Raw genomic sequence first — 20,104 nt, 5'->3', positions numbered from 1 at the left:
ACAGAAACATTTTTAAATATTTTAAAATATCATTTGAAAGCTTTAACTCCATTATAATGGAGAATGGTGCAAGTTGAGGAATATCTGAATATTTAATCCCTCATTATGAGCATATTTTAAAACATGCCTTTGGTTTATGTTTAAGATAATGAATCATCTGTATTACTATTATTACTACCATCATACAGGAGCATTAGGACATGTAATGACTATTACAAATGGACTTAATTTAGGAAAGACATTTTGAAAAAGACAAAAACACTGTGAGATTAAATAATTTATTACCATTGCTAAGATGAACACATATACTTAATACTCAATTTTATGCAGAACTTTAAAAAAATAGTTTTAATACAGTATCAAAATTTACACAACTTTATTTTGTCAAAAGACCAGTGTCCCTTGTATTAGCTTCTGCAGGCTCTGCTGCAGGCACAAAAGCTTATTTTAAATGTCTTCAGAGTATAGGAATACAACAATTTAAGGATGAAAGCTTTCCTAGGAAAGAAGGTGTAAATATAGCAAGCAATTTTCTTTTATAGAGTAATAACATTTTAAAATATAACATTTTTAAAGGGAAGCTTAAATTGTAACCCAATTATGATAATTAGAGAGATAATTCTATAGTAAATTAATACATAAATATTTTCTGAAAATAGAGGGATGATTTTTCATCACAGTTAACATTTTTGAAAGTATAACAAAATTCCTTCACAGTCTCCTACTAGTGACAATTAACTCATTGTGTAATGAGCCCATCTAAAACAACAACAGAGAATATCTGCTATGAATCAAATCTCAGAAATGTAGAACCTATCCCAAAACTGGGAATTGTTGCATTTCTACTTTTATAATCTTAAACTACCATAAAAACGTAGCATTCGGTCACAGGCCTCTTGCACATTCATACAAGAAACTATCATTGCATTTGGATAAACACAAAATACCTATCATAGCATTTCCAGTACACACATTCTAATATTATATATATGTATATGTATACCAAAAATAAGAAATAAACTAAGCAAAGCTAGCACACCTCTTTTTCAAACCTCAGGGAATCTGAACAAGAGCTTTTAGCCTCAATAATGAAGGACATGCGGCAGTTTCATAAAATGTTAGATTGCTGCAGTAGGCAAAGAAAGCTTTTTTCATAAATGCAGTGCAATATTTTAAAGTTTACATAAAGTTTATTAAATATACAGCATGTCTAGAAACTAAATTATAGAAATTGACATCTCACAACTCGAAACACTTAGAAAAATTATGTTTGCTAGTTTTTAGTTGAAATTGTTAATATGAACATCAATGGATCCACTGAATGAATATGAAGGCTTGTATGCCCCAAGATGTGTCTTTATGAGAAACTCATTAAGATGAAAAGAAAAAGATATATTTATATTGATCAATTGAAGTCAATGGTACTCTCTGATAAGCACTCTACAAAGTCTTGCTACCCTTCTAGCTGGTAGGGAGAATTTACGTGGTATTTTTTTAGCACCTAGAAGTCAACACCAAACTCCAAAAACTTAATCTTATCTTGCATCCAAATTAATTATGAATCCGGAATTAGTAGTTTGTTGGTTGACTGAAGTATAAGAGGTAGATGCCCAACTCTCAAACTTGGGAAGCTGGAAAATACCTCTTCATATCTTCAATATGACATGGTAGAAAACTCCCACCATTATGTGCAAGGAGTCAACTCTATTCAGAACACTGAGGCTCCACTGGACTCTTAAAACTATGCAGATTTCCCAATTACGATATTATATCTGGGGATAAAAACACTTAGTTCTAATGAAAACACTGGTACCAAAATGGTGATTTTCAAAGCTACTCTTTTTGAGATTTTCAAAGCTATCTTGTTTGAGATTGACTGTTGTGGACATTGAGGTGAGATACACAGAATATCAGCTTGAGGGTAGAAGTTGTACTACAGGTTTTAGAGGGGAGATATGTGCAATGTACAATCACTCCATGTTATTCCATGAGTCCAGGTTTGTGGAAACCCACTGTTTCCTTTTTCTTCTTCTTGTCTTCTATCTCTTTCTGGCAGTGGTGATCTCCTGTTTGAAAAAGAGCGCATCTCACATTGGTCCTTTGTACTGGTTTCCTGACAAATGTTGCCTAATTCCAGGACACGAACCTGCAGCATCTCCAAGTTTCCTCCACACAACCTTCAAAAAAACAGAAGATGAAGTGAGTATCTTACTTTTCCTCTTCCACAAGGAGATTTGCGTTTCTTAAGGGTAAATTAAGAGAGGAGCAAAGATGAAGTAAAGACAAGAGACAAAATATCCACATGAATGAGTTCAAATACAAAATAAAATGTGATGACAAGCTTCTTAAAACAAAAGAACTACTTAGTAGTTGGGACTACTAAACCTTGTTAGTAACCAGGGTCAAAATTTTAAAATGATATATTAACTTACTGTAGTTACATAAGTGGTCCCCAACTCTGACTGCACACTAAGCACTTGAGGAGCTCTTAAACAGTAATCCCCATCCTCGAAGATTCTGATTTCACTGGCAGAAGTGAGGCATGGACGACTGCGCTTTTTAAAAAAGCCCTAAAAGTAATTCTAATGTGTAGCCAGAATTAAGAACACCTTAGCAAGATCATAATGGTTCCTATATTATACACCCATAACAAAGGATATCAGTATTTAATGCGCTGAGGAAAATGAAGGAGCTTTTGTTATTGAGCTATTTAAGTCCTGAGGTGGTAGTCTTAGGGCCACTAGTAAATTTCTCTGGCTTTTTCTACAGAGTGGGGTCATCAGTTGTCACAAATCTTAGCTACCAAGCAATATGATCTCTCGGATTTCCAAAACAGAAAGCATCCAAATGTAGGAAGATGATAAGAATAAATTCAAAATCACTGAAAGAGATACAATTACAATATGTTAGAAGCTGGGCCACACAGAGAAACAAAAGGTGAGACCAAGAATAATGTAAGCATAAATGTAAAACTACTGAATTTGCCAATAATGTATCAATACACTAACATTGATTGGAATACACACACATGCACATGCATGTATGTGCACATGCACAGTAACAGCCAGACCCTCCCAGACTATTTCACGCAAGGGGTTATGATCAGATTGATTGATTGCACAAAACTTTACAATACTCTAACATGAACATAAAACTAGTTTGTTCATTAATTATTCACAACTATTCCTTTTGTTTGGTTTTGTTTTTGCTTTTAAATAGAAGTGGATACTACAGGGAAACCCAATATCATTAATAGTAATACACAATATAGGGTTCTGTTTACCTTCATTTCCAAGCCAAAGAAACTATTAATCTCAATGTTTCAGCATATACCAATACATGGGATAAATATCTTGTACTCAAAAGGAGCTGAAGTTAGGGTTCTTAAATATCTGGAAAGGAATTATTAATACATAGCAATGGATGGCTCAAGCTATACACAAGAGGGTTAGGAAAGTCTCATTTCTTAATAAATTGACACGAGACAAACACTGAATCAAGGAGCCAAAGGATGCTATGGACTTTCCTTTTCTAGCCCTTAAATATAATTACATCTATCCAGAATGCTTTGAATGTGTGGTTTAGAAGCAGAGGGTAGACTTAAGGACCTTACAAGGGTAACAGACACCAGCACCAGATGATTACAACTCAAAAGTGCAACTCCTCTTCAAATACTGAAATGTAGAATGCAATGAGCTTACCCCAGATATAACTATGTGGTGAAAGGAAACTCTTAAAGAAGGCAGAACTTTGAAATAAACCAACAATACTAAGGTTGACACAGGAGTAGTGACTTATTAACTAAAAAAGGCATAACAGGTGTGTGTTTGAGACTGTGACTGAGATGACCAATCAAGTATTTCAATTGTCCTCAGGGAATTTACAAGAGCCAGACAGACAAATCTAAAATAAAACAACTACTACAAAAAGACAGATTTACTATTTCTTAGGGGGCAGTATATTAATTTCTGTAGCACCGTTTGGGAAGAGAATAGCTAACTACATACTAACCCACATAAGGTAATATGAATAATAATCTTTTTGCTGTGTAGATGTCAACAACATCTTATCTCTAGGAGCAATACTAGAAACGACAGCAAAACTTCTATCGTCCCAAGTTCTATCTGAGTCTTATAACCCATCTCATATTATGAGAAAGCTTTATTTTTCTGCGACATTATTATAAAGGCATATAATTTCTCTACTAGAAACCAAGCCTTCATAATTTTCACTAGTTTCACAATTTATGCAACTGCTTTTACAATCTGCATTTTTCTTTATTCTGTGGCATTTACTATGTGTTTTTGATCATATAATTAATAACGGTGACAATAAAATTTTTTGATTGTTTCCAAATATATAAAATTGCTTAAGAATCAGATTTGGGTTTGTTTGCATTTTTTCCTCAAATTCTGGGGATCGAAGACAAAAGCAGACAGAAAGCATACTCCTAGAGAACTTTTAAAGGTAAACAAGGAGGGCAAGCTTTTGGCTTTCTGAAAGTATCTTACATAGTAAAAAATAAAAATAATACTGTATGGTGCCTTTCAATTCATTTTTGAAAATGCAGGCAAACAAAAAGATCAACATAAAACTAATCAAAATCCAATCCAGTAATGGGTCTCTATTGAGACTAAGATACGAATTTTCTAATGTCCAGAAACTGAAAGGAAGGAAAGGAAAGGGAAAGAAACAATCCTGGAATTTTTTGCAGAAATTCTGGCATTAAGCACCATGGAGATGGCCCCCTCTGTAAGATACGTGCTTTTCACTTTTCGTTCCTCAGGAAAGGTCCTCAAAGGAAATCTTGGTGTACTCCTGACTTCACTATTCATTAGAAAATAGTTTGAGCAAGTAACTTAATTTCTGGATCTTAGTTTCTTCAAATACAGAATTAGAGTGTTTGGGTTCTTACCCAGGGGTTCATATCTGAATTGCCTGAGGTCTGATGTTAAACTCAGAGATCTGAATTATGAAGGCGGTCCATATACTATTCTTTGGACAAACACTGGAGAATGACCTCTATGGCCCCTTCTAGTTCAACAGTTCCTATTGTCTGAACTTTCTCTCTCATTCCACAGTCAATAGATGAGAAGTAACAGGCATTCCTAGGTATGTGGCTTGCTTTTTAAAATTTATCTGCGGGAAATATTCAAACTGAAAATCTTAAGCACAGGTTGAAAAGCTACAGAAGGTGAATGGTGGTGCATTTAGGAAAGATGACATCTAGAACTAGTGACCTTTTGAAAACAGACAATAGATATGCAGGAAAGAAAAACAAATAACGTAGGAAGAGTTGGAAGAGAAAAATCGGCCACAACACAGGCAAGCAAGAGACTACAAATCTCATTCTAGCACATAAAAAATGCCCAGGGAACTTATGTAACATTTACTGGATTCCAGAAACATCTCGAGGAGGTAGATGAGTAAGTGTCTGAGAAAATCTGGTCCTAATAGATTTAAAGCTGAAGGGTATTTCTAAGCAATTTCACATCCTGATAGGATAGAGAAAAGAATATGAGGATAAAAGTATAATGTAAAGCCAATTAAAATCAGTGTTTAATATGATCAGTGCTTAACCATGATTTCTTGCTTCCTCTACAATATTCCATTTAGCTATTTAAAACTTCACAAATTATATTATTGATTAAATGATACATCCCACGTATATTACTCAAAAAATTAAAATTTAGTCAGGGATTAATAGTAAAATCCAAGCCATATTAATGATTGCATTGAATATGCATCATGAAAATAACATCTTTTTTTTTTCCTGTGGTCTCTGACTTCATAGACAGATTTCTATTTGTCTATCCTCTTTTTTCTTTTCTGAGACAGGGTCTCATTCTATTGCCCAGGCTGGAGTGGAGTGGTATGACCATAGCTCATTGCAGCCTCAAACTCCTGGGCTAAAGCATTTTTCCCTCTTCAGCTTCCCAAAGTGCTGGGATTATAGGTGACAGCCACTGTGCCTCACCTAACTATATTTTAGGTTCTTATCTGTTTTTCTTACCTTACTATATTCTGAGTTTGGGTCAACAACTGAAAGCTAAAGATAATACTTTGCATGACATGAAACACACATATATGATATATGAAGAACTAAGCAAAATTACCTAGTAAGGTGGCAATTTTTTCCAAGAATAGTTACAAGTAAATCTAAAGGTGGCTGTATTTTCTTTATCATAGGTTTTAAAACACTGATCTTTAACAAACTTCTTAGAAGTATAAAACAGAAACCCATTTATTTTTATCAAAATTAGAAACATATTTTAGACAGTAAATTTAGTATTTAGAAATGTTTGTAGAGTCTTCTGGAATACAGAATTGGCTGATCATCTCTAAATTGAATATTTTGTAACATGATTGTGTTAATAAAACTACAATAAAATATACTGAATATAAAACCAAGGGAAATTTGTTTTATTTTCATATAAAAATGTAAAGGCATTTGGTTAGCATTTTTAAAATATTCATAAAACAATAGCTAAGCTACGATGTGGCTTTCAACACAGAATACACAATAAAGCACATTAAACTTACATTGCACATTTCTCTGACTATAGCTTTTTCTGTCTCACTAAGGTCATGTTCATACTCTTTACCCTGTTGACGATCTATAGTTTCCTGAACATCCAAGACCTGGATTTGTTGAAAAAGAAAAGCAAATTTCACATGGAAAAAAGCTTGTTAGTTATGATAAAACCATCAAGGAGCTCCACTTTGTAAAACCTTTAGTTTTCTCCATGTCTACATATCAGAGTGGATTAGTATATGGCAACATACTTTTTAAGTAGCTGATTGTTCTGAAATCTATTTGAAATTATTCTATTTGATTTTCAAATGGCCATTAAAAGCTATCCACTGCATCACTAATAATCAATGGAATTCATTAATGTCTAAAATAAGCATATGCATTTACATTGGTCATTAAGATAACCTCACTGTGTCAACCATTTGGATATAGTCAATAACTCTTGCTCCACTGTAATGATGACCAATATAATTAACTATGTGCCAAATGGTCCAAATGATATGTAGACATGGCCTGCATAAAAGATGACTAAAAAAGATGATAGCGACAGGTGAAACTGGTCAAAACCCAGGAATATGCACATTAGAACTACTGACCTCGCAGTTCTTGCCTGGACATGTTCCCAGTGCCTGAGAAAAGGCATGTGGAGGTGGCTCTTTGATAGTATCAAAGAGAAGTACTGGCTCCTTATAGTGAAAATATTTGAACAACACTTTAAATATTTTTCATGAAAGCAAAATGTCTTGGAATAAAATGCCTTTTAAACAATTTTAGAGCCCTATGTTTCCACTTCTCTAAATTAGTCCTAAATAGGTTGAAAATAATATTCCTTTAAAAATATCTAAAGTTTTCTTGTGGGTACTTTTTATACTATAAAAGGAGAAAACAAATTTGGCTTTCTGTGTTGTTTTTATCTATATCAGTTTATAAATCAAAGTGCTGAAGTAATACAAAAAACTAATGCTCTTCCTAGAATTTCCCACAGAATCCACACCAACTGCAACACTGCTAAGCTACTTGATTCTACTGTCATCATGGTCAATGCTGATGGTCAAATCTAAAGATGCTACCTGAGAATTTACACCAAGTGAGCCAAACTAAATGACTTAAGCATGAAGTGGGACCTTCAGGTCAAGTTCATAGACACTATCTGAATTGAAATAGAGTTCAATCCTGTAATAATTAATCTAATCACAAACTACTCTCATTAATTTGAAACTTCTAGCCATTATTATTATAAAAATGCCACTTCCGAGCCCTGATACCTCAGATTACAGTTAATTTACCTTCTTTACATATTTAGAGAAAATCACTGACTGTTCTCGGTGAATATTCATAGAAAACATAAAGAGCTCCTTGAGCAAGCAGCTCATTTACCTACAAATTTGATTTGTAATGCACCTTAGAGAAGTGTACTTCAAATCAGTTAATTTTTACTAAATGAAGTAAAGTTCCAATGAATAGTTATCATAAATTTTAAAACAAGAAAAATATAGTGTTATTATAAATGTACTAATTTCTTACAGTGATTTACATTTCCCCACAAACCATGACCATAGATTTTATAAAGCCTAGCATTTTCTATAAAATCTATCAGAAAGTGAGAAACTGAGCCACTGTACTAATTATTCTTTTCAGAATAGACAAATCTCATGAAATAAATCAGCTCTAGATAGTTGGCTCTCAAAAACAAAACATGTCAAGTGGCCACAATTTCTTTTTCTTATATTGAAATCTTTTTAAGATGCATTTCCCAAAAATGATGTTTGTATATATTTCTGTGTCCTAACACAGTTAACTCATGGAAGCAAACACATTTGATATTCAAGGGCCCCAGTTTTCTAATAAAGATGTTTTAGTTGCTCAGTATCACTCATCTGCCAACCAACGACATTTGGTTGATATATATATATATATCAAGAGAGGGAGACAAATATACATATATCAAAATATATATGTAAATATATATCAAATATATAAATATATATCTCTCAAAATATGTATCTCTCAAAATATATACATAAATATATATATATATCTTTATATATGTATATATTTTGTTTGTTTGAGAAGGAGTCTCACACTGTCACTCAGGCTGGAGTGCAGTGGCACAATCTTGGCTCACTGCAACCTCTACCTCCCAGATTCAAGCAATTCTCCTGCCTCAGCCTCCCAAGTAGCTGGGATTACAGGCGCCCACCACCACGCCCGGCTAATTTTTTGTATTTTTAGTAGAGACGGGGTTTCACTATGTTGGCCAGGCTGGTCTCGAACTCCTGACCTCATGATCCACCCACCTCAGCCTCCCAAAGATAAAATTGTGTAAATTAGAACTAAATTCAGAGAAAACTGAGGAGCTCTTCCTTGACCTCCCCTTCCTTTTAGGCCACACTAACAGCTGCATTGAGAAATCTGGAAAAGATTTCAGTGTGACTCACTATGCTGCTCTGATTCAAATAACAATTGTCATTTAATAAGGCAACAGGCTGAAATGGCTTTCAAACAGTTTGAATAGGAGGACAAGCTGCTGCTGTTGGAGTGTGTGCAGATGCTATAACACTACAAGATAAAAGCCAATCTCTGGTCCATTTTCTACTTCTAAAAGGCTTTTCAGATAGCTAGTGCCTGATTCATGCTAAAGTTCATCCAAGTGCTGCCACAGAGAACAAGACTATTCAACAGTCCATAAACCAATACCCACCAGAGGCAAAGCAGTGCCCCCTCACACTGGCTGTGCCTTCCCAGGAATTCCTCTCAGTTGCTCACTTTGTGAATTATCCCAACAAAGACAGAAAATGCCAAGTGCATTGTCAATGGCCACTAGCATGGTTGCCCTACCTTCCCTCATCAATCATCAGTATATGTTTAAGAAAAACAAATTCATTTTGTATAAGCTAAAGCAAAATATCCTGAGGGAGCAAAATCTTCTGCTAAAACTTAATCATCTCAAAATGAAATAAACATTCTGAAGTTCTCATCTATGTATTTGTTTTGTGCAAGCCACAGAAAGTGCGGTTCACTCCAAAAGAGGAGTGCATCTTCAGGCTGATGATAAATCATTTTGAAATTGAAACAATTTTAAGAAGAGCTGTGAAACTCATGTGGTAAAAGCAGAATGGAAGCACTCTACCTGTTTTATGGGTCAGAAACGTTTGATCAAAGCTACATGTTAGAAATTATAGATAGATTTGTTAGACAGTGTTTCATATTCTGAAACTGATAAAATTTCAAGAAACCGTCTCAATTTTAAGATGATTTTTATTGCCTGCGTTAGTTTCTTCTGAGATAGGTAAATATTTATATTGTTTATTGTTTATATTATTATATTGTTTATATTATATTGACTATTGTTGTACTTATAGTCCTGATTTTTCATTAATTTTACTTATTGGAAAGCTCATTATTGGTAAAGAAAATAGATGACAAATTTTAGGCAAATTTTTGTGAAATCACTGCAAAACGTGAAGAAAGACACAAAAGTAAAGTAGCTTTCTGTATAAGACCATATATCTATTTTCTATTATTCTATAACGGGGCATTAACTGGAGTTTGAGAATCTAATTTCTACTTAGAAGAGGAAAGACTAAGTTTTTATTTATTTCATTACTTTATTTAAGTTGTATAATGTACTTCAATTGCGTCAAGAAAGAATAATGTGGTATCCTTCCATATTCTGACCAACTATTAACTCCCTATATTTGAAGACATCCATGCTACAAACATTGCACATAAAATACCTATCACAGTTTTTTACAAATATGGATATACATGCACAGACTTCAACTTCGATGCCGATAGATATGAATCACATTACTCAAAACAAAATGATAAAACTAGAGATTCAACCATAAGTACTCAAACTCAGTGTCAGTTTAGAACAATTAAAATCATACTTCAAAAATTAAGATTTAAAAAGTTACACCATAAGGAGTCAAAAAATAAAATATCTATGGTTCAAGCAAGACTGTGAGGACTACTAGACTACAGCGAACAAGCCACAACACAACTGAAGCTCTGGATAAATGGTTGCACACGATTGGTTACCTTAAGAGAATGTACCACAGGTTCAGGCTGCTGGGAAGGTGTGGCATGTCCACTGAAGCTAGCTGCAGAGTTGGGTGAACTGTTACTCCCATCAGCCCCTGATGACAACCTAAAAGAACCCTTAGTAGAAAATCAACAACTTTGTTATTAAAACAAAAGTCGTTTATAACTACAAAGATGTCATTCAGTATTCAATTTCACTACTAAATGAGAATTAGCCATTTTGTTACTTTTTCCTAACCTATTCTACAATGCTATCAGTCTGTTCATTGGAACACACTTGCTGATTGACCAGCAAGAAAACATAATGAAGAGCCACCTCAATACATTGCCAGATGCCATCTCTGAAATGCCCCACCCCCAAGGAATGGCCCTTAAACATATTTCAAGAATGATTTTTGAAACTCAAAGATACTCAAGAGTAGGAAATTCATGAGTTACTCCATAGCTGAGTTAAACATGCTCACTCAGCAAGCCAAATGCCATATTCCATATGTCTCAGAATATGCAGACACATCACATTCTTGTGTTGGAGAAACTGTGTCTCTCACAAAACCTTTTTTTGAGGGAAAGACCTATAATAAAGCATTTTCAAAAAAGATTTATCCAAATTCAACATTTTCTTTAAAAACTGAAAATTGTCCTTTTCTGGTCTTTTTTAAAGATGAAAAACATAATAGATATAAATTACATATTTTTAGTTTAGTGGTTCTTCAACTTAATTGGTGAGAAACTAGAACCTGTACATGATTAATTTGACATGTGCAGGCCACATTCTTCTGTACAAGAACTGGAAATTTCCCCTAAGGATCTGTACTTTTTCTAAAGGGTGCTTGGGGGAAGACTAATGGATCAGCAAAAAAAAAAAAAAAGAGAGTATCAGTTATCTACTCTTCTAGAAAAAGCAGTCACATGGGAATTTTCTAAATCTATTTTTACATAGATAGATCATTATACTATTAGGGAATCTGAGATTTTAATTTCTGCCTATCAACCTATTTACAGAATTTTTCATGACTAATTGATTAGTAATTGCTCCACTCAAGATGATTCTATCAATCTAATACCCTGAAGAGGAGTCACTGAAGGTGTATCATGAGAATTCATAAACAGAGAGACAATGGTAGTTTGGAATATTAATTTGCAGAATCTCTCCATCACCCAGGCTGGAGTGCAGTGGAATGATCATTGTTCACTGCAGCCTTCAACTCCTGGACTTAAGCAATCCTCCTACCTCAGCCTCCTGAGTATCTGGGACTACAGGCATGTGCCATTATGCCTAGTGACATTTTATCTTTTTCACAGAGACAGGGTCTCACTATGTTGCCCAGGTTGGTCTTGAACTCCTGACCTCAAGTGATCCTCCTGCCTCAGCCTCCCAAAGTGCTAGGATTACAGGCGTGAGCAATTATGCTCAGCCAAGAGAATTTTTACGATGTACATTTTAGAAATAAGAGGAGAAATCTGCACCCAGCAATTATAGGTATGGATTACATGTAAACCATGCTTTATAGGGAAAGCTTATTATTATTAACTTAATGTTATTATTATTGCAGATTATTATTTTTGCAATTTGGAAGACTTTCTCCCTTTCTTTCTTGCTGTCATTTCTCCTATGTCCTCAAAGACTCCCCCTGGCAGCTCACTAGCCTACTGAGGCCACATTCTGTTCCCTGCTCAAAGAGTTCTACAATCCAGTCAGATCCTACCCCCAGCCTCACTAGTCAACAAGGAGAGGAAGCAGTAGGATATGGCACTTAGGTGGTTTCCTCTGCTTCTGTCCTCCATTGCTACTAAAACTAAAATGTACAGCAGGTGATGAAACAGGATTGTCAATTAGAACAGCCCCAATCCCCTGTGGGAAAAGAAATTATAAAATTTATTTTCCTATATTTGCAACCCAGATCAAATCACATACAATAATGCCTAATACATCTAATGGAAGGGAAATTATCTGAAGTTTAAAGATGGTTAAGGGACACACCCTTCACCCACCCTTACATTTTGGACATCTTCTTCCTCTGTACTTTGGATTATTTGGAATCAAATGGTTCCAAAACTCAGGAGTTATAAAAGGAAGCTCCTCTTTCCTGAGTAATGCTGGTCCTATACTCTTCTCTTTTCCTCCTGGTACCACTCTTATGAACGATTCCCAAAGATTTCTCAGGTTACACAGATTTCACTTCAAACCTCTTGTTTAGGACCCACCACTGCAGTGCCATATTTCCTCTGACTTAAAAGTCATATTTCCTCTAATTTAGAAGCCAATAAACCTTCCTACTCTGAGCTACCTCCTTCCTATTTTTACTTTCAAATCCTTTTCTGCCCAGCCTTTCTGCTTCAAAGGTTCTCTTTCCAGACCTGGTAAAAAGATAAGCATATCAATAATACCATGCATGGGCCTCTATCGTTCAGGGCATTTGGGTTTAATAGAACTTCTAAAAATCAATGTAAACAACATCCTTAAACCAAATCATCTGAGCCATTTTCTATTGTTTAAATGTAAACGAGGTCCTGTTGTGGCCATATCTATTCAAAATCACACATTTTTTTAAATGAAAGTAGTTTCCTTAAAAAAAGGGCGGGGGCTACAATAGTATCTTGCCTAGAGTATGGGGGGGCGGAATTCATCATTTAGGGATGAAAGTTATACTTCAAACTAGCTTTGGGAGCCATGGACTACAAATCAACCAGAAAGATCAAGGCTTATATTTTATTTTGTTTTTGTGAAGCCATAAAGGTAACCAAATACCTGGTGAAGTTTAGTTCCAACAGATGTTAAATAATGTTCTAGATTGCAATAACAGAATGAAGCACCTCATTCTATTGTATCTCATTTAGTACTATAAAATAAAAGGTTAGTTTTCTATGCACTTAGTGGAATCAGACCAATATTGGGAGAATTATGAGGGTTCAATTTACATATACTCTCAGTTGACTAATATAATTTCACTGAACTATTTAAAAATATATGCTACTGAGCCAAACAGGGAATTTAAAAAGAAAAAAATCTTACTAAAACTGGAAATGTGATTTCCAGATTGAGTGGCTTGTTTTCAAGCTACATATGAACACACAGTGCATGCATCACCTCTGTCAGTAGACAATTTTAAAGGGCAAAGGAGTACTTTTCTGAGCTTGTCTAGAGGCATATGATTTTCAGGACCACTGACCTAAACTCCTTTTATCATGAAATGTCCAGGGTACCTTTGTTCTTCTCTCCTGCATGGGGTTGCTCCACTTTCACCCCCATATGTGGGGGGAAAAAACAGGAAAATTGTTTAGGAGGTGAAAAATTCTACTCCCATCCTCCCTCCCCAGACTTAGACATACAACTTTCTTTCATGTGTATGAACTTGTTTTCTACCCCCCAGTATAACTTTTTCTCTAGCAACAGAAGTCATCTGGTTATGCACAAGCAAATGCATCCAGCTGACTCATCTTCACTCACCGGGAGAGTGGGCAGGCATCGTCCTATTCCTCGGCACCCTTGCCACCACTGCAAGACCCGCCGGGCTCTGGGCCCCCAGCCTTTCTCCATATTTGAGCTGTTTCTAGTTGGAGGTTGCCTTCTATTCTGGCTGGCCTTATATTTGGAACAATATGGTACAATCACTCAGAAAAATACTGTTTCCCAAGTCTCAAGAAAGCAGATAGAACATGAAGCTTAATGAGATGAACCACAATGACCACAATGGCAAGCTGTAACATGCACCTGTAGCTAGGGAAAAAATCAAAATAAAAACAATCTAAAGTCCTATATATTAGACCTAATCCTGATTTAAGTTTCTGGTAAACATATAACTACATTATCAATTCTATCAAAAAGTAGATGATAAAGTCAAAATTACAGAAAAAACTTGAAGGTACTTAAACAACTTTATTTTATGGGTTTTACCAGCATAAAATAAGACTATGTCTTACCTGGATATTATATAGAAATAAAGTACATAACTTCAGAACTTAACAAAAGTTATTTGAAATACAATTGGCAGCACTATGCCCTTTTGTTAAGAAGTGCAATTTGGGTATACATATTCAATAATACTCAGAAAATTGAAACTGCACCAAATTTTTAACAAAATTTCTGCATATTGAAGAGTATGTAATCAGCTAAGAGGTCATCACTGCATTAAAATAAATATTTTACATAGAAAATCTACATAATTGTCAAACTTTCTATTAATAAGTTAACTAAAATTTTTTTGTATTTATTAGAACTAGAGCCATCACATAATTGAAATGAAAAGAAAAAGGTCCTTAATTTTAGCTTTTTCCATCACCAAACTATATAATCCTATTAAATGATCAGAAACAAAATGAACTTATTGGAACATGATTTCCTCTCCTGCCAACTTTCACTAAGACCTATAACTAAGAATATTATGTCCCATGGAATAAGAAAATAATTTTAATAATTTTGGCACCATTTTGTGGCTTTTAATTTTAATAATTTAAATTATTGTGCCTAAATGTTGAGGTTGACTTTAGAAGACTGAAAATAAGGACATAAAATTTTAGTTCTCATCAATTCATTTTTTTTGAAGTTAGTGCTTTATATCTGAATAGTATTGGTCCAATTTTCACTGTTGTCTAACTTTTGGAGGTTGAAGAAAGAAAATGCACAATGGTCTTAAGTGAAGTAAGAAAGAGAAGAAATAATGACCAGTAGTTGGTACTCACAAAACTCTTTTCTGAACCTATTAAATTGGCACCAGTTACCTATCAAATAAGTCACACATACTCTATTTCTCACATATAACAGAGGCAATTATATATTTGCACTTGGGTCATAATGTTAATTTCATCATAGCAACATTAATTTGAACATTGCTCTTTTGATAATTATTCCATGTGTAGCGTCTTATTTGTTTCCATCATCAAAAGAATTATCTCCAAAAATTTATAATATGGTTCACAGCTTAATACTCACCTCCCACCCCAATCTGCATAGTTCTATTTCTCAGATGATCATTAATGAGTAATGCAAATTTTATAGTTATTTTTACAAGTAAGGAGATCTAGTATCTGAATTTGATTATTTCCATAACATGCACCTCTCAGATCTTATCCTTTTTTGGATTTAACAACTGAGTAAAACATATAGGAATTCTACTTTCATTCTTTCTTAATGTATAGCAAGGCTAAATCCCAATGCCTCTCCATTGTAACAAAGTTTATCATCATACCCATGAAATCTAAGGTAGGATCTATGACCGCTTGGAAGCCAGCTGGCAAGAGCACCATTTAGCTACTATGTCAAGAATTCACGATCATTTCCAACTTTCAGAAAGTAGATACTACATAAAACAATAGTACTGTAAAATGTTCCTTTAAAACATATTAAATATGTATTTTATAGTATTATTAATTTCATAACGGGGACAATAAACAGGGTCTAGATCTTTGTGGAAGAATAAACTGACGATATAACCATTTTAAAGGAAAAAGTACTCTTTTAGAACCAGGATTAACTTTCTTCCCAGATCGGCATATAGTTTTTTTAATGTAGGTATACAGAAAAATGTGTTCTGGGCTAGCCATCATCTTTGACTTAATAACTACATCAAAATGGCATTTATAGACTAATGAAGGCTTAGTGTTTCGCCAGGCCTACAATTGCCAAACATGGTGTTTTCTGAGGACGGATTCATAAAACATAAGAAGCCTTCAGTAATTCAGTCATTAAATTTGTTTCTGGCAACTTTGGGGCTCAAAATGGTGGAACTCAGATTCCGGTCACTAATTGGAAGAACAATTCCAAACAGTGTTAAGACTGTCACTTCCTATTTTCTGAAGAATTCTGTTTTGCTTAGTTTTGTTTTCTGTAGTTTTCTAAACTTCCAAGTTTGTGAAAAAGAATTCCTGAATGACCTTAACACTCCCATTGTGTGGGAAGTAAATTATAGATTACTTACTCTGTGGTAAGTACTCATAGAAATCATAAAAGAATATGAAGAATTATGAATCACTGAGTCTCTTTAAGTTTCACTATAACTGTACTATAGTCAATAGTTTTTATTCCTTGAAAACTCTGGAAACTTCTATAGAGGTAATAGTGTAGGGTTTTTCAGAAAATGAAAATTTGTGAGGAGGAGGGAAAAGTGAAAATCAAGTACTGAAAGGAAGAAAAAGAGGGAAATCCAAACTGTACTTCTGACTCACCAGGCATCTCAGCAAACTTCAGACACACATAAATGTTCCTCTTGAATGATGAATAGAAAAAGTCCCCAAGAACTGTTTGTTGGAAACCTCAGTAATAAAGAAAGTATAAAGTGACCTATGTTTTAAGCTAAGAAGAAGAAGAAGTCAGCCTGACTTGAAGACTTTTACCTTACTGACTTTGAAAGGCATAAAGATGGGCAAATGAATTCACATATGGGCATTTGCATGGGTTTAGTATGAGTCAGAACCTTTAGTCCTCAGGACTTTCGGGGTCAGATTCTGGTTAGTTCTTCAAACTTCAACAGGGTATAAAATTCTCTGTACTTAAACATGAAATGAACATGAAGTTTTCAACAACAACATCTGCAACATTTTCTCTTCAAACTATGACCATTCTAATAACAAATAGTTCTCATCTATTTATTTAAAGATGCACAAGGTTCTCTAAGGCACTATAGCTTATCTTTCCCTTATTGCTCACAATGAGTTATATATGGGAATGAAGGAAACAAAAACCAATTTTGCAAAAAAAAGACCATTTAATTTTTTTACAGTCATGTTTCTTTTCTCAAATTTGCATGAATTAAGTGTTACTGTTCCTCATAGAAATAATAAAAAACACTAAGAAATGTCCAATATTATATGTTATCTAAAATACATGAATCACAAAATGATGATCACTCAGAATTTGATGTGTGATCTCTGCAATAGGGAAAATCACCCAAAAAATAAAGCTCCTAGAGAAATCCTTTAAATTGTTTTCATTAGTAATGAAGTCAAGGAAATTTTTTAATTTAATGAAAATGCTTCTTAAGAAAAAGTTTTGTTTGCATGCCAGAAAAATAGAAAACAAATATACTGGGTTTCTTATTGAACATATACATATACATATATGTACATATGTATGTGTATACATAAAAATATATATGCACTATATAAATATTTCCAATTGACTAAAAATCACATTCAATAGAGTAATATTGTAGTGTTACATAAAATAGTTTCTCACTTTGATATAAATCAGATGTAATGCACTTATAACAAACTTGAGAGCCCAGCCCTCTCATTCACTATAGAAGGCCAACTATGGAAGCCTGAAGATTGATCAGCTAAAGTGGTTTCCTGTTACTTAAAGATGCTTAATTTTTTATAACTCCTGAACTTGGTTAAACTATCATACAATGCTTAATACCTCATCAGTGTGTATGCCTAGTTTAAGGGGGAGAATAAATTCAGTTTTCAGTTATTACAGGGCAAGGCAGATGCTTTGCTCAATCTAATCAGGGAAATAATATTTTGTTCAGTTTGGCCAATCTTCATTCTGACATATTGTAAAACTGTTCTAGCACATAAATAGAAGCTCTGATTGGAAGAGACTTTAAAGGTCACCTTAGCAAACCCTTTCCAAGAGATTCTTGTGCATAGGCTTAGAAATGCTAAGATCCTCTTGCCTTACTCTAATGATAATATTTAGTTGGTTATGTCCAAAGAAAAGTGCATTTTTCATTTAAATTAACTAAAGAATCTATTCAATGCTGATTTAAAATAATAAGTAATTCCCTGGATGTACAGTCATTCATTTATTCACTTAATAAACATTAACTTAGTAACTATCAGAGGTGATATTGCATGCAATGGCATATAGATACCTATTCCAACAAATTGTTGTTAAAAGAGAAACACAGTGAGTTCAAATCATAGACTCCAGGGTCGCAGTGCCTGAGTTTAAATTCTTGATCTGACACGAGCTGCATGACTTTGGACAAGCTGTATGACCTTTCCATGCCTTAGTTTCCTCATCTATAAAGTGTAAATAATAATGGTAAAATGGTACAGTCACTCTATGGGTTTGGAAACTTACATGGAAAGAGCTCTTAAAACAGTGTCTGGCCCACATAAGTGCTCTATCAGCATTTGCTGTCCTTATCATGAATGTTTTTGCTTTGCTTGTCAACATATTTTATAACTTGTCAATTTATGTCCACATGTTTATTATTGAGAGTGTCAGTTCTCAACAGGGGCGGGGGTGATTTGGCCCCCAAGAGAAAACATTTGGCAAAAATGCCTGCAGACATTTTTACTTGTCAAAACTATGCAGTTTCTACTGGCATTTAGTGGGTAGAGGCCAAGGATGTTGCTAAATATCTTAAAATGCACAGGACAGTCCCCTCATAAAGAAAGGATTGTCTAGCCCAAAATGTCACTATAGCTGAGGTTGAGAAACCCTGATTTAGAGAAAGAGAACTATGTTGGGAAACTGCAAAGCAAAATTTCTGGTGACAGCTCTATAGCAGATTTTGCATATGAGGACATGTTGCCCACAGGATTTGGAGCTTGAAAGGATTTAGAAGGAAACTCCTTAAGCTTCAGCGCTCAAGTGGTCTAAGTATAAAGGCGGCCACGTTTCCACCCCCAAATAAGAAATTACTCTAACAAAAGAAACAGAATTGAAAATACCCATATCATCCTACTGTAACAACACTAGCAGAAAGAGGATACGCTGTGGGCAGCCACAGGGCAGTGGTCCAAAGAAAAGAGTTCTTGAGATAGAGACATATAGTATGCTACAGTACCTAGAAAATCGTGACACCAATCCCACATAGAGAATACAATCGGCAGAAGGGGCTCTGTGGAAGTTATAGAAGATCATAAAGCTTCCTTAACAATTTGCTGGGCAAAGATTCTGCACTTAACTTGAAGCAGTCACATTAGGAAAGAATAAAATTGCCAGCAAATAGAAGTGGGGGCCTTGACACATGAAACATCTCAGTGCCAATGAGAGCATTATAAGATAATCGCAAAAGATTAAATAGATAAAAAGATAAAAGGGAGATTAAATCGTAAAAGATAAAAGAAATAAGAAGGAGAAATCTGGACCGGGAGGCAACTACTCTCTCCATCACATGTGGTGAAGGATTGTAGCCTATGTACAGACTCCTCGGCGGGCAGAGGACTTCTTAAGGGCATGTTTTTGACATAACAGCTCTCAATCACTAAGCTCCTACCACGTTAGGACTACCTTAAGTGCTGTCCATTAAAAGATTACTAAAATTGGCTAATCTGAGCTCCTAAAATGCTAGGTGAACATCCAAAATATAGAAATAACTCAAACATCTCAATAGCAAGGAAACAACCCAACTGAAAAATTATCAAAGGACCTGAATAGACATTTCTTTAAAAGAAGACATAAAAATAGCAAAGGGATATATGCAAAAATTCTGAAAATTCTCTAATCAAGAAAAAAAAGCAAATTAAAACCACAATGAGGTATCATCACATGCCTTTTAAAATAACTATTATCAAAAAGACAAAAGATATCTTGGCAAGAATATGGAGAGAGGGGAACCCTTGCACACTGCT

At 34.5% G+C, this 20,104-nt stretch overlaps 1 protein-coding gene across 9 annotated transcripts in view; it reads right to left on the bottom strand.

Moving 5' to 3' along the window:
• Window positions 1-262: 262 nt before the first annotated feature.
• The window catches only part of CCDC85A (coiled-coil domain containing 85A), a 197,532-nt gene continuing 177,690 nt past the window's right edge, over window positions 263-20,104 (bottom strand). For 2 of the 9 annotated variants that reach the window (XM_017947545.3, XM_017947550.3), the window contains exons 4-7: window positions 14,031-14,165; window positions 10,580-10,699; window positions 6,544-6,642; window positions 263-2,177 (exon numbers count right to left, since the gene is read on the bottom strand). In XM_017947545.3, coding sequence (XP_017803034.1) covers window positions 2,088-2,177; window positions 6,544-6,642; window positions 10,580-10,699; window positions 14,031-14,165 — 444 coding nt within the window. In that variant the 3' untranslated portion in view covers window positions 263-2,087. The remainder of the gene's footprint in view (window positions 2,178-6,543; window positions 6,643-10,579; window positions 10,700-14,030; window positions 14,166-20,104) is intronic. The other 7 variants (XM_017947555.3, XM_021924838.2, XM_017947548.3 and 4 more) reach the window with 6 other exon arrangements.

Source organism: Papio anubis, chromosome 14 (genome assembly GCF_008728515.1).
Source record: "Papio anubis isolate 15944 chromosome 14, Panubis1.0, whole genome shotgun sequence".
NCBI classification, from domain to species: domain Eukaryota; kingdom Metazoa; phylum Chordata; class Mammalia; order Primates; family Cercopithecidae; genus Papio; species Papio anubis.
The sequence above is the reverse complement of the archived record's forward strand: the minus strand, read 5'-3'. Positions and strand labels throughout refer to the sequence as shown.